Source organism: Dunckerocampus dactyliophorus, chromosome 21 (assembly GCF_027744805.1).
Source record: "Dunckerocampus dactyliophorus isolate RoL2022-P2 chromosome 21, RoL_Ddac_1.1, whole genome shotgun sequence".
Lineage (NCBI taxonomy): Eukaryota > Metazoa > Chordata > Actinopteri > Syngnathiformes > Syngnathidae > Dunckerocampus > Dunckerocampus dactyliophorus.
The window spans coordinates 3,736,580-3,758,798 of NC_072839.1; the positions used below are offsets into that span (position 1 = coordinate 3,736,580).

Genomic DNA, 22,219 nt, shown 5'->3' on the forward strand with positions numbered 1-22,219 from the left:
CTTTGCAGTTGCATTGTTTCTAAAATGCCAACGACATTTAGTAGTGAAAAACTCATAAGTCTAGCCTTTAAGTAGACCATTTTGTGATGGTGTTGTCAGAGCACCGTGAATGTGATGCTACATATTAGCTTGTCCGTTGCTAGCCACAATGATAACTTGAGGCCCATGTGCTTCAAGGCAGTGGGTGTTGCAAGGTAGGGCTGTGGTCAGCAGTAGTCATCACAGTCGCTTTTTCATATTACATCTCGCATCATTCATATGAAAGTTGACACTTTTAACATGCTCGTTGATGTGTTTTGCAGTCTCATATTATGGCAGCCAAGGCAGTTGCGTCAACGCTTCGGACTTCTTTGGGACCTAACGGTAAGTGTAATAAACCAACAGCTACATTTTATAATCAACACTTTTATTATATTCTCAATTCTCGTGGCTAGGCCTTGACAAGATGATGGTTGACAAAGATGGAGAAGTGACTGTCACCAACGATGGAGCCACGATCCTCAGCATGATGGATGTGGACCATCAGATTGCTAAACTCATGGTGGAGCTGTCCAAGTCACAAGATGATGAGATTGGTGATGGAACCACTGGAGTTGTTGGTACGTGAAAGGAAAATGAGCTAGGTGCTTATAGCTAGAGCTAGGTGTGTGACTTTTAATGTAAAATTGGCTGACACCATCAGGTCAAGGTGTTTGTGTGGATATATTTGGGATAATATTAGCAATTATACACGTGGGCATTTATAAACAATATAGGCAACTATACCAGCAATATCTGGTCGGTGGTACAAAATCAAACATTGCGTTGAGTCATTTAGAGCAGGGGTTCTGCAATGGTCTCAACCTGGGACCCACGTTTCCCAGTGGGAAAGTAACAGTAACAAGGAACTCTCTAAATGCTTGGGTTAGGGGTCTAAATTATGTCTTAAATGGCTTGTTTTCAATTTAATGTCTACCATACAGGGTAATATGAAAGTAAAGGTGACTATAGGGGTGTTATTTCATGTCTAGAGGGCTATAATAATGTCAAAGACTCTATTTAGAAGGTCATAAACACGTTTTTATATCCTCTAGCTAGTTAAATATTCCATTTATAAATAAGGAATCTTACTCAGAGGGAATTCACTTCTCGCTGTCGGGTCTGGAACTGATTAACCGCGAAAAAACAAGGGATTACACAACTCTCTTGTGCACATAATTAGATCGAACGTGATTTTTGCCACCCTCCGACGGCCATGGCGTCTTGAGCGTTGGTCTATATTGCCTAATGGGCCACCCTGCTCTCCAAATAATGCATAGATTACAATTGCATAGCAAAATTGCAATAAATAAAACCACAATCAGATATTTCACTTGTAGCTGTTCAGTGATGAGGAAGCTAACTTATGTCTAAAATAAAATATATAAATTAATGTATGAATTTATTTTTTAGACAATTTTATTTGTATACATTTTTGTAATTGTATTATTAATTGATACTAGTAATACTTAATTTAATTTTTGATAAGCTTTTGGGTCCCAACCCGCCAGTTGAGAATATCTGCTTTAGAGTGTCTTTTAATGTAATTTTTAATTGTATTTATAGCATATTAAATATCAAGTAAGTATATCTACAGTATAATATCATATGTAAAATATGAAGAGTATATAGCCTATCTTTTTTTTTTAATTTATCTTTTTTTATTTCTTGTCTCGTCAGTGCTGGCAGGGGCTCTGCTTGAGCAGGCCGAGCAGCTCCTTGACCGCGGAATCCACCCCATCAGGATCTCTGACGGCTACGACCAAGCCGCCCGCATCGCCATCGAGCAGCTTGACAAAATCGGGGAAACGTTCCCCTGCGATCCCAACAACACGGAACCGCTCATTCAGACCGCCATGACAACGCTAGGCTCTAAAGTGTGAGTCTACCACACGCAATCAATTTATTGACGGTTGTTTTAGATTTTACGTTGCTTTAGCTAAGCTTTCCTTCCTTCCGCTTTCAGCATCAACCGGTGCCACAGACAGATGGCAGAGATTGCAGTGAACGCCATCCTCACCGTGGCCGACATGGAGAGGAAAGACGTGGACTTTGAGCTTATCAAGATGGAGGGCAAGGTGGGAGGCAAGCTGGAGGACACGCAGCTCATCAAGGGCGTCATCGTCGACAAAGAGTTCAGTCACCCGCAGATGCCAAAGGTAAGAACATCACATGAACATTGAGCGTGAAGAACGTGGCAAATTCTGACTCTTCTTTACTGCAACTCAGGTTCTGAAAGATGTTAAAATCGCAATCCTCACCTGCCCGTTCGAGCCCCCGAAGCCCAAGACCAAGCACAAGTTGGACGTCACGTCTGTTGAGGACTACAAAGCCCTCCAGAAATATGAAAAGGAGAAGTTTGAGGAGATGATCCAACAGGTTCGTTGTTCAAAAACATAGCTGCTAGCTTTCCACGTGGTTTACATCCAGATTGCCTTGTTTTAGGTCAAAAGCAACGGCGCCAACTTGGCTATCTGCCAGTGGGGCTTTGATGATGAAGCCAACCACCTGCTGCTGCAGAACAAGTTACCCGCTGTCCGCTGGGTCGGAGGGCCTGAGATTGAGGTGAGATGCTTGTCGCCAAAGTTGACTTGTGCTAAGAATAATACAGTATAGACCAGAACATAACTCCACCCTCAATGTAAGACGACCAAAAAGACAAAATGAATCTTCTTTATAATAAACTATGAAGGAAAGTACCGTCTCATTCCAGCCATGGCCTGTTGGCTTGTCCCATCACATCTGTTTTACTGTGATTTCTTGGACTCAATGGACTATTTCCAGTCTTATTTGAAGTCATTCTGATTGTATGTTTTGCGCAAGGTTGCCGCTGTCATGTTTATTGCAGTTAATCTGTTTTCGGTCCAACTGTTGAGTGCATTTATTAATAAATGGAATATTTTTGTAGTCAGAGCAAAGAAAAATAATTTCCCAACCTTCTAGATATGTTTTTTTTTTTACATTAGAGCCCTCTAGACATGAAATAACATCCCACAGTTTGTCTCATAATTTTGTCAATTTATCTCATTTCATCTTATTTTATAATTAAGAATTTCCTGTTTTAGGACTTAATTTATTAATGTTTTGACAGATGAAGGGCAATTAAAAAAAACGACTTAAACGTGTAAAAAAAATACAAATAAAATAAAACTGGGTTGTGACGTAATGATTGAAAAATGCGCATCCCGGGTTGAGGCCATGATTGTGTCTTCAGGATTCAGTCAACTTACTAATTTTCCCTGTGCAGTTGATCGCCATCGCCACAGGGGGGCGCATTGTGCCCAGGTTCTGTGAGCTGACTCCAGAGAAGCTCGGCACTGCCGGCTTAGTGAAGGAGATCTCCTTTGGCACCACAAAGGACCACATGCTGGTCATCCAGGACTGCAAGAACACCAGGGCTGTGACCATCTTCATACGTGGAGGCAACAAGATGGTCAGACGGAGAATGAATCTGATTCGATGCACGCTGACCCCCTCGGGACTATTTTGGTTTACTTCTGCGCCTCCATCTGCCTTTATTAGATCATCGATGAGGCCAAGCGTGCACTCCACGATGCTCTGTGCGTAATTCGCAACCTGGTGAGAGACAACCGTGTGGTTTATGGAGGAGGAGCCTCAGAGATTTCTTGCGCTTTGGCTGTCAATCAGGCTGCAGATAAGGTAAAGGGTAAAACGGTTCCTACATTTTTTTTTTAAATGCAATAATTGGCAACCTCAGTACTCAATTTTTGTCTTGCATTGAACTTCAAGTGCCCTTCGTTGGAGCAGTATGCAATGAGGTCATTTGCAGACGCCTTAGAGGTCATCCCAATGGCGCTGGCTGAGAATAGCGGCCTCAATCCCATCCAGACCATGACAGAGGTCAGAGCCAGACAAGTCCGAGACAACAACCCCTACCTGGGCATCGACTGTCTGCACAACAGCACCAACGGTGAGCATCCGCGTGAAATTATCCCCTCGCCTCACCGCTAAAACGTCTTTCTACTTCACTCAGACATGAAGCAGCAGCACGTCATCGAGACCCTCATCGGCAAAAAGCAGCAGATCCTGCTGGCCACCCAAGTCGTCAAGATGATCCTCAAGATCGATGACATCCGAAGCCCGGGAGAGTGCGAGGACTAAAACCTCCACACCCACCGTCCCCGAACACCGGCAGGCTCGGCTGTGGTCTAGAACGCGGTAACATGTTTGAGCTGCTGATCGTAGGCACTTCCCGAGCACCGAAAGCTGCACCGCTTACCGCTATTTATCATTTGGTACCGAAACGCTGTTCCAGTATCAAACTTTCCATTAAAATGTTGATCTGTGGAAATATGTAGCAGCTATGGGTGTATTTCATGCCATCACTCTGCATAAAGTAAGTTTAATACTTAATATCCGGGTGTTACAAGATCTTGCGAGATTAAAACATGCTAAGATTTGTCTTAGGCACGAGGCCAGGGACGATATTCACTAAATTAATGACTCATTAATGACTATCGTTTTTTGTAAAATATATTCATAAATCATTGCTGTTTTGTGGTTGAATACGGCCTATTACAAGTTAAATATGCACATTTAAGCAAATATTACACATTGTTTGCCTAAATTAAGCATTTTCAAGCATTAAAATTGCCAAATTAAGTACAAAACAAATATAAGGCATTCAAAGATGTGATGTGTAGTATTGTACACTGGTCACTAGGTGTCAGTAATGTTACTGTAATGTTGAGTGTGACACACAAGCACCCGGCTTGATCACCAGAACAGGCTTTTATCACAGGTTTGAATTGTCTCGCAAAAAGCACAATAATCCTTAACATAGAGTACTGTTGCGGCTGTAAAATGTACCTGAGCCCCTGACGTCACTTCCTTTCCACCCCCCCTCAGCTCCCGTAGCAACAGAACACATTTACAGCAACATACACAAACAAGTCTTAAGATTTATATCTTATCTTCTCTTATTGTGTCTACTATACTGGGGAACAGGAGTGTAAAGGTGACTTTAGGGGTGTTATTTCATGTCTAGAGGGCTCTAATCATGTTAAACCTTATTTAGAAGCTTGTAAACAGATGTCTGTCTGTGCTCGAACTACAAAAATATTTCATTTATAAATAAGGCCCCCCATGCTGGTTTGTAGATGTGGACGCAGCCTGAGATGCTTTTTAATCCCTGGAAAAAATAATGAAGTCACATCACTGCCCCACTCTACATTTGGCCTCATTGTGCTCCAGCCACCCTCTCATACTTGATAGTACCTTTTGCAGTGATTTAAATATATTTGTTCAGCCAGTTGATCATATCAGCTCTGGCCTCCTGAATTCTGGGTTCGTCTATGGGGTTTATGTCCTCTCTCTTTCGGTGTGCGAACCCATGGCTCTGTCCGGGAAAGACCTTCACTTGGTAATCCACGGTGCATTTCTCCTCCAGCTTTGCTTCCAGACCGCTCACCTGGACGACACAAAAGGACGCGCCGGTGGTTATATTACTGATTCTTCAGGGATATATCAAAAATAAATGCCGACCTGATCCAACGGGATGATATTGTCATTCTCTGCAAAGATAAACAAGGTTGGACTCTTCAGGTCATATCTGTCCTCTCCCTCTCGGACGATCCCTGCAGGACGTGAGCAAATCAGGAAACCGCGACAAACAAGGACTGAAGTGTTTAAGAGTGGCGGTCGCTGCTGCACACATGACATACCGTAGAATGACACTCCGGCTGACACCTCGGGGTAGTGCAGGGCTATATGATGTGTGGCAGCCCCTCCCCAGCAGAAGCCCACCACTCCTATGTGTTTGGCCCCACATTGCTTCACCAGGAGCCTCAGCAAAGCATCCACCTCTCTGGAAGGTATACAGCTGGTATATCACCCCATCGTCACCTTTCACACTTGTATTACCCAATATAGTGCACATAAGACATAATATAGACTCATACGTTAGCATATTCTGTACAGTGCTTCCTGTGGTGGCTATTGTCATTGTAACATTACTGACACCTAGCGACCAGTGTACTACATAGCAGTTTTGAATGAAACTTCTGGATACCTTAAATATGCATTTTACTTCATTTTGCCATTTTTAATGCTTGCAAATACGTAAAATTTTCTTTACTATGCATTTTTTTTTTTAATGTATGAATATAGTTTTTTTATTTAATAGAGTGAAGTTGTGAAATTCAAAGCGGTGAGGGATGATTGCAGGGGTGTCCAAAGTTTTTCCACTGAGGGCTGCATGCTGTGAAATTAAAGGATGTGGGGGCCACTTTTAATTATTTTTAAAACCTAATCATGTAGATATGCCGAGACATTTTTCATGTATTTTTTTGTTTTATATACGTATATACAGTATCTGTGACAAAGGGTATTACTATGAACTTTCATTACACTTCTTTTGCGATTTCTTTTGTATTTTTTTTTTTTTTTTTACAAATGTTTCAACTTTCTGTATTTTTTTTCCTCGTGTCATTTTCATAATATTTTGACTTTATTTAATCATAATGTTCTAAGGTTTTCTCAATTTTCCAAAAATTGCAACTTCTTTGCAAATACGATTTTTAAAAATATATACATATTTTAATCTTTAATATTTCACCTTCATGCTATTTTTTTTCTCAATGATATGACGTTATTCTTCTAATATTTTGTCTTTATTCTTGTAAAATTACTGCTTTTTTAATTTTTTTAAAGTTGTTTGTGATTTTAGAATGTGTCACAGGACTGTAAATGACCCCCAGGCCGCAGTTTGAATTATTGGATGTGTCTATTTTTCATTTTAAATAGTCATTTTTTCTGCAGAAAACATATCTCATTCATCGTAAGTCGGTAATAATTTGTGTGCTAATACAGGTAAAATGTACAGCATACATGTGCCACTGTTACAAAGCCCACAATTTGCACACGTCTAACGTTTTTTTCCCGTAAAGCATTGTTTTTCAAAGCGGTTCTTGAATGCACCATACAATAATTGTGTGCTATGAGACTCAAATGCTTGTTTGTTTGCGCAGGCTGCAGCTTTGACCACCAATCCAGCCACAAAACTTATTTTATCCTAAGTCAATATTGGAATTTCAACAACTTGAACCTGAAGACAAGGCTAAAGGCTGTGCTGCGACTCCGATTCCGTCTGTTTATCATGTGAGGCATGTTTTGGCCTTTGTGTCAGGAGTCAACGATGGCAATCGAAGAGAGATGGGGGGGTGTCTGGAGCTGAATCTAATCCAATTATTACAACACTCCCTTTTATTGCAAATGTTGATCTGAAATCAGAGGAAAACGTCAAGCTAGCAAGTGGTAAGTGCGATGCTCTTCCAGCACGTTCACATCTCAATGCGGCTTTTAAACAAAAAATGAAGCGCTTACTTATTGATGTTGGTCGACTTTTTGTCTTCGAGCCATGCCATGAATGTGGACGAGTCCTGTGATGGGCTCCACGGTTCTTTTCCAAGAAAGAAATCTGGACAAACGGCCCTAAAAATAGCAAAAGACAGGCAGCTGTACGGTAAGAAGCCAAAGCTTCACGTAATATACTGTGGTTAATAAATAGATTTCACACACGTGTATCCATTGGCAGCCAGCATGTCAGCCATGTATCTGGTGTTGGGAAGCTGCCACCCAAATATGTCTTGGATGACAATAACGGCCTTCTCAGACACTGTAGATGGCTTCACTAAATATGCTTTGAAATGCTCGATTTGGACCTCCTGGCCGAGTTCCCCATACTCCATTCGATCCCCGATATCACATGGGCAAGGTCTCGCCTCATTTGCCATCTGCTGACACACACGCGTCAGGTGGACACAGTGACCCGGAACGTGTCAGTCAGACCCTATAATAGTGCAAACACAGGTGTGTCTCTCGTACAATCAAACAACAAACAACACGATGCAAAACAAGTCACACAATCGTGACACAGCATTTTGCACAGAACAGAAAGCAACAAAAAGTTGCACATGCATTGAAAAGTTGCTTTCGCCAAGCGAAAACGCAAACAACGCAGCGGAAAATATGTTTAATTTAAATAAAAAGTATACCGGGTTGTCAACCGTCGAGGAGAGGAACGGAATGAATCGCCAGTCTTGCAGGACTGCGCGCATGTGTGTGAGATCGGTGATCGACACATTCCGGTCAGAACCTTCAAAATAAGAGTCGGACCAGCGTCATACTGCTGCAGGGAGCGAATTGGAGGAAATGTGGTCATCAGCGGGATTTTTGGATCAAATTGCATTTGGGGGGGTTAAACATCACGAGAATTATGTCAAACATTCATATTAATTTATACTTGTATTAACAACGTCTCAAACACTAAACCCTCTTTTTTTATTTGATACGTAGCCTGAAAAGGCACCGCTGGGATTCGAACCCAGGATCTCCTGTTTACTAGACAGGCGCTTTAACCAACTAAGCCACGGCGCCGATAATGTGGTTGTGTCAGAATGACAATTGGTCAATTAAAACGGAAAACGGCACAGATTATGACCTGTAAATTTTCTAAAATGAAATATATGATATATTGTTAGCTTGTGGCATTTATGGGTTAATTTAAAACAAGTAATTGTGAAATATAACTCTGACACTTCAATTAAATGCGATCTGGATAAAGGAGTTTTGAAGACTGGAGTGCACACTCCAATACACCAGATGGCGGTATAAGGCCTAACGTAGAAGAAGCTAAAATATAGCTGGTGAGTACTACGCATGCGTTAGCAGGCTTTACTTAGCCATTTGTCTCCTGCGTTTCAACTGTCATTACAGCCGGATAGAAGATGTGGTGTTTCTCAAGTCAACTGTAAAAAAAACCGCAACATTGGCAGTGATCGAATAACGTTTGGATGTAAAAAGAAAAAACAACAAAAATATATATAACAGCGAGGCAAGCGCCGGCGTTTCCATCTACTGGGAAACCATTTTATGACTGCCAATGCATCTGACCCATAAGGCTAACGTTGTCGCGCTAGCTTAAAGTGGCTAGCTAAGCCATCTCGCCTGTCGTTGATGGGTTCGCTGAACAAGCTCCACCTGGAAGAAACCGCGACTGCTGCTTTGTAAACAACATGGACACGGCCGAAGAAGGTAAATACGAGGTTGTCTCGTCGATGGCCCGCTATTAGGAGGTAAATAGCATTAGCTCAGCGCATCACCGAGAACCAAGCCTGCTATTGCCGAGCTGGCCTGCTCGTACGTACCTTAGCTAACTGGATAACGTCACATTGCAATGTAGTACTGCTTCGAGATGCTGTCTGAAGGCTAACAAATGGTAGAATGTTTGTTTATATGGCCACACACGTCGATGAAACCGGAGTCGAGACAAATAGAAAGGACCAGAAGTTCCTGGTGATGTCATCAGCCGTTCAAATCAAGGGTCACCTCATTTGGTACACTGAATAATAACGTAATTCCGATATTTAGTTTTGATTGGCATTTTTACTGGTGTGTTATCAAAGTGAAAGCGGTGTTATCTTTCTAAAGGGAGAATTTGAGATATGTCTATTGTACCTAAGATGTACCCAATGTACCTAATGTACCGATTGTACCTAATGAAGGGTCTGGTGAGTGGACTGCATATTGTCTCACTCATTTATCACTAAATAACTCCATCAGTGTAGGGAATGATCCCTTCCACAATTTACATTTCTTACATAGTGTTTATTTTTTCCGTCAAGTCTGTTTGCCGCATATCTCAAAAGTAAGAATGTAACATACTTGTCTTTTTGTTTGTGCGTGTGTCGTTTTCTTAGCGGATATTTGTCGTGTCTGCCGCTCCGAGGGCACCCCAGACAAACCTCTGTATCACCCCTGCGTCTGCACCGGCAGCATCAAGTTCATCCACCAGGAATGGTAAGTGACAGCGATCAAAAACCAATGAAAATGTGCCATGGCAATGCAAAAAATGATTCACGAAGGGCACACACGTGGTCTGGGCATAAGAAGATACATACAAAAATTAGGAACATATTTTGTGGTCTAAATTGTAGAAATAAATAAATATAAAGAAGCACCAATCCTAATATTGTTAGTTTTATAGAAAGATATCATAGTACAGTAATAAAAGAAAATCATGATTAAAAATGGCCAATTTAATAATATATAATAATATTTTGATAATATAATAATACTAGAAGAAAGCCTAAAAAAATAAATAAAATAGAATGTTGTAATAATAAATACATAAATAGCCATAAAGTTGTAAATTTAACAAATGAAATACAATAAAAGTAATAATAAAAAAAAGACTATGATTAAAAATGGTCAAAGTTCTAAAAATAAGACATGACATAAAAAAAATCAATTTACTGAAATACTGATTTTAAAAATGGCCACAAAGTTGAAATACTAATTTTAAAAAATGTCCATAATGGTCGAAATCATAAAAATAAAATACAATAATAATGGAAACCTTAAAAACATCCTGACAAAAAATGGTCATAAAAAACAAGGCATGAGATTTTTAAAAAGTCACTTAAAATAAAAAAAATTGTACTGAAATACCAATTTAAAAAGCAATAAAATTTAAATAGTTATTCTACAAATAAAATAAAATACAGTAATATTAGTAATAATAAAAGAAACCCTTAAAAAATCCTGATTAAAAAATGGTCAAAGTTCTTAAAACAAGGCATGAAATAAAAAAAAAAGATTTTAAATAAAAAAATCATGTTTGAATATGCATAATTACTGGAATTTTATTTTTTGGTCGTTGAGATGTGTTGAACTTCACGTCATTGTTAAACTCTCAAAACTCAAAACCACAAAATGTGCAAATATTTCTACAAATTCCTCATTCTCCGTAATTGTCAACACATTTTATTTTTTTTTTTCCCCTACCCTTGGCTTTGTGCGTTTGTGCGCAAGAGGTCTTTAAGAGTCAGTATTGTAGATATAATCTGTCACTCAGGCTATTTTTAGTGTCGCGTGCTAAAAAAAAAAAAATAACCCCAGGATTTGTTACCCCTGAGTGGTTTTGTCATTAGGTAATGATCAAAGCGGTTTATGATCAGATTACCACACAGCAATAAAAGCTCAAATCTAACAGGATTTTCATTTTTGTCAGGGACTTTGTATTTTGTTATGTCAGACTAACTAACGGGACGTTACGGGGGAAAGGGTTGAGGACGCCAACGTAACGTAAGAGCTGTGGATAAAAACAGGCTTTTCAGTTAGCTCACGCTGGTTTGGTGCGAGTCATATTTCAGACCTGAGGTGTGCAATGGCGTTTGTGAAAGGGACACCAACACAGCCATATTGTGTTGTGTTCTCATGTGACTCTTGTGTGTGAGCTGGGGTCGGGGGGGTGAGGTTTGTGGGTATACGTCTATAGAGGAAAAGAGCCTGGATGCTTCTGGCAGCTGTTAAAACCGACCAGGCGTAACTTTCACGCCACCCTGCTGGAGCAACTAACGGCAGAGGAGCAACTTAGTTTGACTTTTTTCAGTTCAAGTTCCGTCTTCACAAATGATCGTATGCATAATGAAGAGAGACTGCGCCATGTGATTGTAAACGCACATAAGTACGCCGTCGCAGAGTATATACGCTCGCTGCCTTCACTTTTCAAACATTGTCTTCCAGTTTGGTCCAGTGGCTGAAACACAGCAGGAAGGAGTATTGTGAATTATGCAAGCACAGATTCGCATTCACACCAAGTAAGTGCTTGTGGCTTCGATGGATTTCCAATATTAAATAAATTAAATATAAATATTATTAAATAAAGCAATCCCTTGTTTATCGCGGTTAATTGATTCCAAACCTGACCGTGATAATTGAATTTCCTAATTTATAAAGCCAATATTTTTCTAGTTAGAGCATAGAAAGAAAACCTGTTTACGACCTTCTAAACACTGCTTTTAACCTAATTAGAGCCCTCTTAGAGTCCTATATACTGTATGAATGTGTCTTATATTTGTATTTTCCATTCGTTTAGCCATTTTTATGCTTGGAAATGGTTAATTTTGCCAAAAAATACATAAAATGTTTATAAATATGCATAGACCACATTCAACCACAAACAGCCATGATGAAGCTGTTTGATGAAGCATAGTGAAGCTGCGAGATTTGAAGCATGAAGTGGCGAGGGATTACTGTACTTACTTTTGTCCGATACTTTTTTCTTATTAATCAGTAATTTACCATTGTGGCATAAAAAAGCGGCATTGGTTGCTTGGCAAGTGATTGAATCGGTGTCTTTTAAAAGGTGCAAGAAGCCTGTGAATAATATTTCATTGATTTGTAACTACTGTGTATCCTATGTCTGCTGCAGTCTACTCCCCCGACATGCCGTCACGCCTGCCCATTCAGGACATTTGTGCCGGCCTGCTGACCAGTGTGGGCACGGCCATCCGCTACTGGTTCCATTACACCCTGGTGGCGTTCGCTTGGCTTGGCGTGGTTCCTCTTACAGCATGTGAGTCATAGAATGTTGCGTCCACGTTCACCCAGATCGCTCTTCCTCCTCCTAAATGCTACGGCAAACCTCTCTGTGGCTCAAACATGCGTTCCACATGAGCTCCTGTTTATGGTTGAGTCACAGAATTACCACTTTGCAGCCGTTATATAATAAACATCACATGTTAAAAGTGTTAATCCCCTTCAGTAAGCAATGTAAACAATGTTGGCGTGATATGTCGATGATGACCTTTTCTTCATCCGTTTCAGGTCGCATCTACAAGTGTCTTTTTACTGGCTCTGTGAGCTCACTTCTGACACTGCCCTTGGACATGCTGTCCACGTGAGTGATGATGACGAGCGCAGCAACACGCACTCTTGCAAAAGCATGGCATGTAGCACTTGGTATAATGTTTTCTGTATGTGTTACGGTTTATTGTGTGTGTTTCTGCAGGGAGAACCTGCTGGCAGACTGTCTGCAGGGCTGCTTCGTGGTCACCTGCACCCTGTGTGCGTTTATTAGCCTGGTGTGGCTCAGGGAGCAGATAGTCCACGGCGGTGCTCCCCAGTGGTTGGAACAGCACCAGGCGCCACCTCCCAATGCAGCTGGGCAAGCCAATGAGGTGCCTTTGTAAACGTTCCCTATTTTGTCACCTCCCATTCATGCCAGTCACATTTTAAACCACGTTTATCTGCAGAGCTGTTATGCATATCAATAGGTGTTCCTAATGAATTGGTGCACACATGAGGTGTGACCACAGTGTGCAGTCATCCCTCGCCACACAAAAATATATTGATTAATAGGCCACACGTTGGTCTAGTGGTTAGCATGTTGGCCACACTGTCACAGCCTGGAGATTGGGAAGGCGAGCGTGCGATTCTCCCTTGGGGCACTTCTGTGTGGAGTTTGCATGTTCTCCCTGTGCGTGCGTGGTTTTTCTCCGGATACTCCGGTTTCCTCCCACATCCAAAAACATGCATGTTAGGTTAATTGGCTCGAAATTGTCCATAGGTATGAATGGTTGTTTGTGTATATGTGCTGGCGACCAGTGCAGGGTGTACCCCGCCTGTCGCCCGAAGTCAGCTGTGATAGGCTCCAGCATACCCCTGCGACCCTAATGAGGAGAAGCGGCATAGAATAAGATTTTCATTGCATGGTATAACTGCTGTTGTACTATGCACATGACAATAAAACTCTCTTGAATCTTGAATCTTGAATCTTGAGAAGATAGATGGATATTGATTTATAAACCATCACTGTTTCATGTTTGACTACGGCCTATAATTAGTGAAAAATATGCATATTTAACCAAATGTATGTATTTTTCACCTAAATTAAGCATTTTTAAGCATAAAAATGGCTAAATTATTCAAGTTACTAATATTAGGCATTCAGAAGACTCATTCAAAGATGTTATGATGATATGTAAGATTCTACACTGGTCACTAGGTGTCAGTAACGTTGCCTTGATGAGACAATAGCCACTACAGGAAGTACCGTGCACAAATTGGGAGTAAAACAAGGAACAACAAGGAATTCTCCGTGCGAGTGTATATGTATATATGTCTTATTTTCTCTTAATATGTCTGCTATATTGGGTAATACGAGTGTAAAGGTGACTATTGTTGTGTTATTTCATGTCTAGAGGGTTTTAATAATGTTAATCATATTTAGAAGGTTGTAAAGAGGTTTTTTTTTTATGCTGGAACTATGCAAATATCCCATTTATAAATAAGGAATCCTTCTTCACTGATCACGGTTGGGGCTGGAGCCGATTAACCGCGATAAACGACGGATTACTGTATTCCTTTCCCAAAATCAGCCATTTTGTCCCTTCAGGCCCAAGCAGCGGGCCCAGGAGCAGCTGATGAGCCCCCAGCTCACCCAGTCCCTGCAGAACCGCCAGCCCAGAATGAGGCAGAACCAGAGCCCCCGGATCCACCAGAGCAGGGCGACGACCCCGAGCTGGAAGAAGAGGAGGGGGTGGCTGCTGAAGACGCTGACCCCAACAATGGAGCACAAGGTTGGAGTCCCACGCGGGGCTCTTTTCTTTCATTTACATTTAAAAAGGGGAAGAATGTGACTTGTATATTACAGTATCGTGTGTAACGTGTGACCAGCTTAGCACTTATGATCTTAGTATTTCCTAATTCTAAAGAATTCCATCATGTATGGCTGAACATTTGATAGTGGGGGTAATTCTGTATTTGCAGCTATTTTGATGTGACCGGCTCTCCTCAGTTGTTACATTTAATGTTGCTATATGTTGTGTAGATGACATGAACTGGAATGCTTTAGAGTGGGACCGAGCGGCTGAAGAGCTCACATGGGAAAGGGTAAGATTACAAGTTATTACTGTTTTGCCCCAAATTATATGGCTCAAAAAGCACTTCAAGCCCTGAAATTGTTTAATTTGCAGATGCTTGGCCTGGATGGATCTCTGGTTTTTCTGGTCAGTAGTATTCGCATCCCCTAATTAGCTTCACACTGAGAATGGTCTCACTTCATGACCGCTGATGTTTGTCCTCTAGGAGCATGTGTTCTGGGTGGTGTCCCTTAACACGCTCTTCATCCTGGTGTTTGGTAGGTACACGTAAGCTAATGTATAGTTGTGTCCAATGCTTGTGGTAATACCATTATTCCAAAGGCCTTTAGTTCCCTCTGATAACAGCATTTCCCTTCTCTTGCAGCATTTTGTCCCTACCACATCGGGCATTTCTCTGTCGTGGGTCTTGGCTTTGAGGAATATGTAAGCTTTCATAAGAATGTCACCGTGCATGATGATGATTCTGATGTGTGACTCTCTTAATATTTTCTTTCAGGTTCAAGCTTCCCATTTCGAAGGCTTAATAACAACAATTGTTGGCTATATACTGCTGGCCATGACGCTCATACTCTGTCATGTATCCTTATATGGAGCGTTTATAGGCATAGTAAATGTTTTTTGGGGTTTTTTTTGTGTTGGTGATGTTGAACCTTAACAAGGATATTGTAGGGATTGGCTGCTCTGGTTCGCTTTCAGCGCTCCCGACGCCTCCTGGGAGTCTGTTACATCGTTGTCAAGGTAATAAATCACCCGATTTATATTTCTCACCGTGAAAACACCTGAACATACCTCAGGGTAATATTTCATTTGCAACCAGACAATGAAAAATGCTCCAAGTTCAAACTACAGTATTATTTAGAGTAGAATTTTAACACTGTCTGTTGGTTGCAGGTGTCCCTGCTGGTTGTCGTGGAGATTGGTGTTTTCCCGCTGATCTGTGGCTGGTGGCTCGACATCTGCTCTCTAGTAAGACGGGCTTTGGTTTGGCATATTCATCATTACGTTATGAGTTCAACCACATCGTAACGTCTATACTTTTCTGGACAATTCTACTCTGCATAATCAGAATCATATTTATTGCCAGGTATATATCTAGCACACTACAATGAATTTGTTCTGGTGGGTTGCACATCAATAAATAAGTAAATAAAAAGTATAAGACACAAGTAGAAATATAAAAAATATAAAATGACCGTGTAGCAGTGCAAAACAGCAGCGGAAGAACTATTGATGGAGTTAAATAGAACCATAGCATTATTTACAGGAATATTGAGGGTGCAATTATATTGAGGTATTTACAATTCTACTTGTTAAGAGCAGTGTGCAATTGAAGTGTGCAACATAAGCAGTACCAGCTTCTGAGCTGATGATGAGCTGCAGTCTGCCCATGTCTTGGGCAAACAAATTTCTGCCTTTTGTCCTGTATCTTGGCCATCGGTTCACTTTAAGGCCAACGTAATTGTAAGTATTGGTACTGATTGTTTTATTTCATAATGTCAAATTAGCATCATTCGCTTTGTGACCCCTTTGTCTCGCGACTATCAATAGCAGCTGTTCAAAATCAGACGTGTCCCGTTTCGTGTGCTGTCCTGAAGTGAACCAGAGATAAAATAGATATGGGGTGTTGCTACAATTGGTCCATGGCACTGCCTTTTATCTTGGCATCAAATTGTCCTAAATAAAACCGGAATCCTATTTAGAGAAGAGTAAAGAATGGATTGACAAGAGAACTGGCATGTCTTAAATGAAACCTTTTCTTCCATGTCAGTAATCCCTTGTTTATTGCAGTTAATTGGTTCTAGGCCTAACCATGATAAGTTCATTTCTGTGAAGAAGGGTTCCCTATTTATAAATGGAATATTTCCATAGTTGGGGCATAGGAAACCTGTTTACGACCTTCAAAGTGCAGTTTTTAACACTATTAGAGCCCTTTAGACATGAAACAACCTCCCTATAGTTACTTTTACACTTGCATTACCCAATATAGTAGACATATTACGAGAAAATAAGACATAAATAGGAGCTCATGCTTGTGTTGTGTTGCTGTAAATGTGCTGGTGTTATGGGAACTAAAGGGGGAGAACAGGAAGTGATGTGGGGGGTTCACAGTTGATGTTTAGCTTGGTCATAGGTTAGGGCCACAACAGTAACTCGTTAGGGATTATTGTCCCTGTTGTGAGATCATTCACACCTGCAATAAATGTCTGGTGCTTGTGTGTCTCACCGAAAATTACATTAACATTACTGACACCTAGTGACCAGTGCAGAATACTACATATCATTACATCTTTACATGCATTTTTGTGTTTTAATTCGTTTAGCCATTTTATGCCTAAAAATGCTTAATTTAGACAACAGCTAAGTTAAATTTGCTTTAATATGCATTTTTCTTTGACTAATAATAGGTGGTATTCAACCACAAAACAGCATGATGAGTGAAGCTGTGGAATTGAAAGCGCGAAGTGGCGAGGGATATACTGTCATTTGAATTCATTCATTTTGACTTTGCATCATTCTGGGCAGCAGTGAATTATTTGAACGTTCTTGGTCAACTTGCAGGAGATGTTCGATGCCTCACTGAAAGACCGCGAGATGAGTTTCAAATCCGCACCGGGCACCACCATGTTCCTTCACTGGCTCGTCGGCATGGTCTACGTCTTTTACTTTGCTTCCTTCATCCTACTCCTGAGAGAGGTAACACCGTCTCCAGCGGCTGAATCTTGGCCAGTGAAGGAATATTGTTTGTGTAAAAAGAAAAAAACCCTTTATTTGTCAGGTGCTGAGGCCTGGAGTGCTGTGGTTTCTGAGAAACCTCAACGACCCAGATTTTAACCCAGTTCAGGAGATGATCCACCTTCCCATTTACAGACACCTGCGGCGGTTCATTCTGTCCGTGGTGGTGTTTGGTTCCATTGTGTTGCTAATGCTGTGGCTCCCCATCAGGCTGATTAAACTACTGATGCCCGCCTTCTTGCCGTACAACGTCATGCTCTACAGGTAACAGCAGAAAAATACCATTCAATTGTACCACAAGGGCACATATTGTTTATCTTGCACACAAATTTAGATTGCTAAACAGGACGTTGCTTCAAAATCACTTTCTGAACTTTCCCACCTCAGCGATGCCCCAGTCAGCGAGCTGTCGTTGGAGCTATTATTGCTTCAGGTCGTGCTGCCAGCTTTATTGGAGCAAGGACACACTCGCCAGTGGCTCAAAGGCTTAGTTAGGGCCTGGACAGTCAGTGCTGGATATTTACTGTGAGTCCTCAAGCCAGCGTCCTGCTTCAATGTGTTCCCATTTCAGCCGTGATTTGTTCACTCATATCCATTCCGCCACCAGAGACCTGCACTCCTACCTCCTAGGAGAGCAAGAGGACACAGACACTAACCAGCCCGTCAACAACAACAACCCTCCCCCGGGGCACCATAACAACAATAACAACCCGCCGCCAGCTGTTGGCGAGGGGCTGCATGCGGCCCACCAGGCCATTTTGCAGCAAGGCGGTCCAGTGGGCTTTCAACCGTACCACCGACCCCTCCGCTTCCCGTTCAGGGTGAGAATACCCCCGATTTTTGCACCGCTTCATCGTGAAAACGTTTAACTGGCAACTTGTGTCAAATGCAACCACAATAGAAGCATTTCATGAAGCCACAAGAAGAAACCTCCCTCTTAATTTGTAGTCGGCTTGAAATTCACAAGGGTGTGCTTGCCCACAGCGGAGAAGGTTGTTTAGTGTTTTTAGGCTTAAACTTTTGTCCACTTCCCTCCCAGATTGTTCTGCTGATAGCGTTTATGTGTATGACCCTGCTGATGGCCAGTCTGGTGTGCCTGACCCTACCAGGTGAGAGACTAGCGGTTTTCCACAGCACTCATCCGCGCCCACAGACCACAAATGAACTATTTATAGGCTTGCGTGCTGTTGATGCTGCTCTCTTGAGCTGAAATAGCAATTTCCCAATTCTTCAAGCACGCCAGGAGACCACCATGGGGTTGAGAATGATGTATATATGTACATTTTTATGATTCAGTGTTCACCGGACGCTGGCTGATGTCCTTCTGGACAGGAAGCTCTAAGATCCACGAGCTGTACACGGCAGCATGCGGCCTGTATGTCTGCTGGCTGTCCATCCGCGGCGTGACTGTGCTGCTGGCTTGGATGCCTCAAGGACGCACCGTCATTATGCACAAAGTTCAGGAGTGGACGCTCATGGTGGGTGTCATTAATAGCTTCTTCTAGTGACGGGTGTACCTAATAAGGAGGGAACTGTGCATTGCCATTTTCATACAAACAACCACACTACATGTTAATTCCTTAGATCCTTAAAACCCTGGTTGTTGCTCTTCTGGTGGCTGGAGTCATCCCTCTGCTGCTGGGTTTGCTCTTTGAGCTGGTCATTGTGGCTCCACTCAGGGTACCTCTGGATCAAACGCCCCTCTTCTACCCCTGGCAGGTAGGACGTGTGCTCTCTCACATTTGTTTATTTTGGAACGTCCAAACATTTTTCCCTCTGTTGTATGCAGGACTGGGCTCTTGGAGTGCTTCATGCCAAAATCATAGCGGCCATCACTCTGATGGGTCCTCAGTGGTGGCTGAAGACCGTCATTGAGCAGGTAGATGCTTGTTTTCTGTCATTCTGTCACTGTAGCAATTGTGCGGAGGCATATTGGGAAACTTTTTTCCCCCCCTCCTCAAGGTGTACGCCAATGGAATTCGCAACATTGATCTTCAGTTCATCATCCGTAAGCTGGCAGCACCCGTCATCTCAGTCCTGCTGCTGTCCTTGTGTGTGCCCTACATGATCGCGGCTGGGGTGGTGCCTGCTGTCGGTGAGTGTCGCTTTGGCCACTTTTTAATAAACAATTAAACAATATTCATTTTGCCCATCGGCACATTCATGACAACATGTAATACTTATAGTATTTTGTGTACTTTGAACTTCCTTCCTGGGCGCATTGATTTCATATAGCAACATAAAAAGGAATGCTACACCTAGCATTAACTTTTCCAAACTCAATAACACAGCAGCAGTGGCGGAGCTATTTGCTAGCCGGCGAGGTGTCACTACACCAGTAAAGTAGTTCTTTGGCGTAACAATGTTAACAGCAGTAATAATAACAATGTTGCTGTAGCTTGGTTAAAATGCAGGTCACATTATGTAAATGGAGTGTTTTTGGAGTTTTTTTCAGAAGTCTTTATAGGCGGAATAGATGCATCAGATTACGTGCATTCTTAGCAGCCTCTTTTTAGCTGTTTGTATATCTTAGAACACACACAAAAGAGAAAGACGTGTGCTCATGTCTCCCATAAGGATTGTGGATGATGGCCAAAATAAATAAATAAATAAATAAAAAAAAGTACATTATCAGGTTTTTTAAAAATATATTATGGTTGAATACGGCCTAGTAGCCAAAAATGTGCATATTTAAGCAAATTTTACATCTTTTTTTTTTTTTTTGCCCAAATGAAGCATTTTCAAGCATAAAAATGGCTAAATTAACTAAAATACAAGGTCTTCAGAAGACTCATTCAAAGATGCTGTGATATGTGGTATTCTACACTGGCCACTAGGTTTAGGTTCTCGTAATGTTACTGTCATGCTGGGGAGACATACAAACACCAGACTTGATTGCCATAACAACAGGCTTTTATTGCAGGTTTGAATGAGCTCACAAGAGGCATAATATTCCCTAACATGGGCTACTGCTGTGACCGTAACCCACACCAAGCTAAAACTCAACTCTGAACCATCGACATCGCTTCCTGTGCGGCCCCTTACTCGACTCCCCTAGCACCGGAACACATTTACAGCAACACACACGCACGAGTCTTATTTATGTCATAAATGGCTTATCTTCTCTTACTATGTCTACTAAATTGGGTAATATGAGTGTAAATGTGACAATAGGGGTGTTAGTTCATGTCTAGAGAGCTCTAATCATGTTAAAAAAAACTTACTTTAGAAGGTCGTAAACCGGATTTCTATGCACTAACTACGAAAATATTCCATTTATAAGTAAGGAATCCTACTTTGTTTGAGTCTGGAACCACTTAACTGCAATAAACAAGGGATTGTTGTATCACCAAACTTATGTTGTTGCTGCTGCCGAATCTGTGATAAAAGTGTGTTGCTTCCCCAGGAGTCACCCCAGAGATGGAAATTCTAATGCAGAGGAGAATCTACCCATTCCTCTTGATGGTGGTCTCTCTCATCGGCATCCTGTCCTTCCAAATTCGACAGTTCAAACGTCTTTATGAGCACATCAAGAACGACAAGTAAGGATGTTCGTAGTGTAGTGAGTAGTGTTATTTTCAATGTATTTTATAGCGTTTTGTGTGTGCGTGTGGCGTGGACTGGTAAATCAAGTTATGTCTGTGTGTGTGTTTGCAGGTACCTGGTGGGCCAAAGGCTTGTCAACTACGAAAGGAAAGCTGGAAGAGCAAGCTCAGTCCCCCCCTCTAACCCGATCACAGAATAGATTTTCATCTGTGACACTGCGTAACTCCCTCCCAAAGCCCCTTTTTGATTTTGAACTCAGTCACTGGACTGTAAGCCATGAGAATCTCCATTGGATCACAGTGGATTCCATGGTTATTCATTTCCCTTTAATGCCTATCATACTGTAGGTAGAAAGGGAAACATGTATTATAATCATGGCACAGCAAAGTAAGCACGAGAAGGGTTTTCATATTTTTGTTTTTTCTTTTTTTTAGGTTTAACATTCGTGTTGTGGTTCTTGCCTTGCTTTGTAAAGCGCTGCCTGATAATTGTACATGTGTAAATACTTTGAATGCAGATTTTGTCTTAAGAGAAAGACATGGATTATTGCAATGACCATTGTACATCTTAAAATGTGTATGTATAATTTATTAAATCAAACTGGCAATTTGTTGCGTTGTGTTGATAACGAGCTGCTTTCATGTTCACCTTGGGGTGAAAAATGTCTGCATTTTACGAAATTTACTCACTAGACACTTAATTCTGTCATTAGAAGAGTATAAGTTTGATTGATACTGTCAGAGATAATCACCTACGTTATCGTTGCTTTGCAGTCATATTGTGTGAACAGCCAGCCCTCCACTTTAGCAGCTTGCAGTGCAGTTCTACACAATTTAGGACTGCAATGTTGAAGCTACGTGTAATTAAGGGTGTCCAAGCTTTCCACCGACTGATATTTTGTAAAGCAACCCACATAGACATGCTAAGGAGTTATATATATATATATATATATATATATATATATATATATACTTGAAGAGACAACTTCATCACAGCGTTGTGATATACAGTTGGTGAAAAATCTTATGAACTTTGGTCTTTTTTCCCCCCTGAATTTTTGAATTTTCCAAATATTCAACATGCCTCTTAAAAAAAGATGAGTAAATTTTCTTCTCATAATGACTTTATTCCCATATTATCTTTCCACAACCTAATTTTCCAAAAAAAAATAAACTTTTATTTCTCATAGTACTTTAAGTGTATTTTTCGAAAATATTTCAACGCTACTAAAATGA

General features: G+C 41.3%; 3 protein-coding genes and 1 non-coding gene across 8 annotated transcripts in view; 2 read left to right on the forward strand and 2 right to left on the reverse strand.

The window, feature by feature from the left end:
* Window positions 1-6,411, forward strand: part of cct5 (chaperonin containing TCP1, subunit 5 (epsilon)) — a 24,804-nt gene extending 18,393 nt beyond the window's left edge. The window contains exons 4-13 of one of the 2 annotated variants that reach the window (XM_054765096.1): window positions 303-363; window positions 435-599; window positions 1,699-1,897; window positions 1,985-2,177; window positions 2,248-2,397; window positions 2,464-2,583; window positions 3,266-3,451; window positions 3,541-3,678; window positions 3,769-3,949; window positions 4,013-6,411. In XM_054765096.1, coding sequence (XP_054621071.1) covers window positions 312-363; window positions 435-599; window positions 1,699-1,897; window positions 1,985-2,177; window positions 2,248-2,397; window positions 2,464-2,583; window positions 3,266-3,451; window positions 3,541-3,678; window positions 3,769-3,949; window positions 4,013-4,140 — 1,512 coding nt within the window. In that variant the 5' untranslated portion in view covers window positions 303-311 and the 3' untranslated portion in view covers window positions 4,141-6,411. The remainder of the gene's footprint in view (window positions 1-302; window positions 364-434; window positions 600-1,698; window positions 1,898-1,984; window positions 2,178-2,247; window positions 2,398-2,463; window positions 2,584-3,265; window positions 3,452-3,540; window positions 3,679-3,768; window positions 3,950-4,012) is intronic. The other variant, XM_054765095.1, reaches the window with a different exon arrangement.
* On the reverse strand, window positions 339-9,354 carry cmbl (carboxymethylenebutenolidase homolog (Pseudomonas)). 4 transcript variants are annotated; one of them, XM_054765099.1, is made up of 6 exons: window positions 8,034-8,128; window positions 7,558-7,828; window positions 7,363-7,470; window positions 5,524-5,845; window positions 5,257-5,449; window positions 339-5,170 (listed from the first exon to the last, which is right to left on the reverse strand). In XM_054765099.1, exons 2-5 carry the CDS (start codon window positions 7,770-7,772, stop codon window positions 5,270-5,272), a joined length of 825 nt encoding a protein of 274 aa, XP_054621074.1. In that variant the 5' UTR covers window positions 7,773-7,828; window positions 8,034-8,128; the 3' UTR covers window positions 339-5,170; window positions 5,257-5,269. The 4 variants fall into 4 exon arrangements, with proteins under 4 accessions (XP_054621074.1, XP_054621073.1, XP_054621072.1 ...); XM_054765100.1 differs by having other exon boundaries at window positions 343-5,449; window positions 5,524-5,615; window positions 5,703-5,845; XM_054765098.1 differs by lacking the exon at window positions 8,034-8,128 and adding an exon at window positions 9,186-9,354 and having other exon boundaries at window positions 340-5,449.
* Window positions 8,342-8,415, reverse strand: trnat-agu (transfer RNA threonine (anticodon AGU)). The gene has a single exon. It is a non-coding gene; the product is annotated as a tRNA-Thr (tRNA).
* marchf6 (membrane-associated ring finger (C3HC4) 6) lies at window positions 8,693-21,595 on the forward strand. The gene is made up of 25 exons (XM_054765087.1): window positions 8,693-9,072; window positions 9,738-9,837; window positions 11,566-11,639; window positions 12,254-12,397; window positions 12,649-12,721; window positions 12,833-13,001; window positions 14,219-14,402; window positions 14,654-14,715; window positions 14,799-14,831; window positions 14,911-14,962; window positions 15,070-15,128; window positions 15,202-15,282; window positions 15,375-15,443; window positions 15,597-15,671; window positions 17,265-17,399; window positions 17,482-17,702; window positions 17,826-17,963; window positions 18,046-18,259; window positions 18,478-18,547; window positions 18,735-18,916; window positions 19,023-19,157; window positions 19,228-19,317; window positions 19,401-19,533; window positions 20,845-20,980; window positions 21,096-21,595. The coding sequence occupies exons 1-25, from the start codon at window positions 9,054-9,056 to the stop codon at window positions 21,181-21,183; spliced, it is 2,736 nt and encodes a 911-aa protein (XP_054621062.1). The 5' UTR covers window positions 8,693-9,053; the 3' UTR covers window positions 21,184-21,595.
* Window positions 21,596-22,219: the final 624 nt, after the last annotated feature.

Bases quoted from the DNA above. Each gene is read 5' to 3' on its own strand.
- marchf6 (XM_054765087.1), top strand. The intron at 18,260-18,477 runs GTGAGAATACCC...CTTCCCTCCCAG, and splicing joins CCCTCCGCTTCCCGTTCAGG to ATTGTTCTGCTGATAGCGTT. The intron at 19,318-19,400 runs GTAGATGCTTGT...CCCCTCCTCAAG, and splicing joins TGAAGACCGTCATTGAGCAG to GTGTACGCCAATGGAATTCG.
- cmbl (XM_054765099.1), bottom strand. From the start codon at position 7,772: ATGGCAAATGAGGCGAGACCTTGCCCATGTGATATCGGGGATCGAATG. The intron at 5,846-7,362 runs GTAAGCGCTTCA...TATACCTTCCAG, and splicing joins AAGTCGACCAACATCAATAA to AGAGGTGGATGCTTTGCTGA. The intron at 5,450-5,523 runs GTCGGCATTTAT...TGTGTCGTCCAG, and splicing joins ATATCATCCCGTTGGATCAG to GTGAGCGGTCTGGAAGCAAA.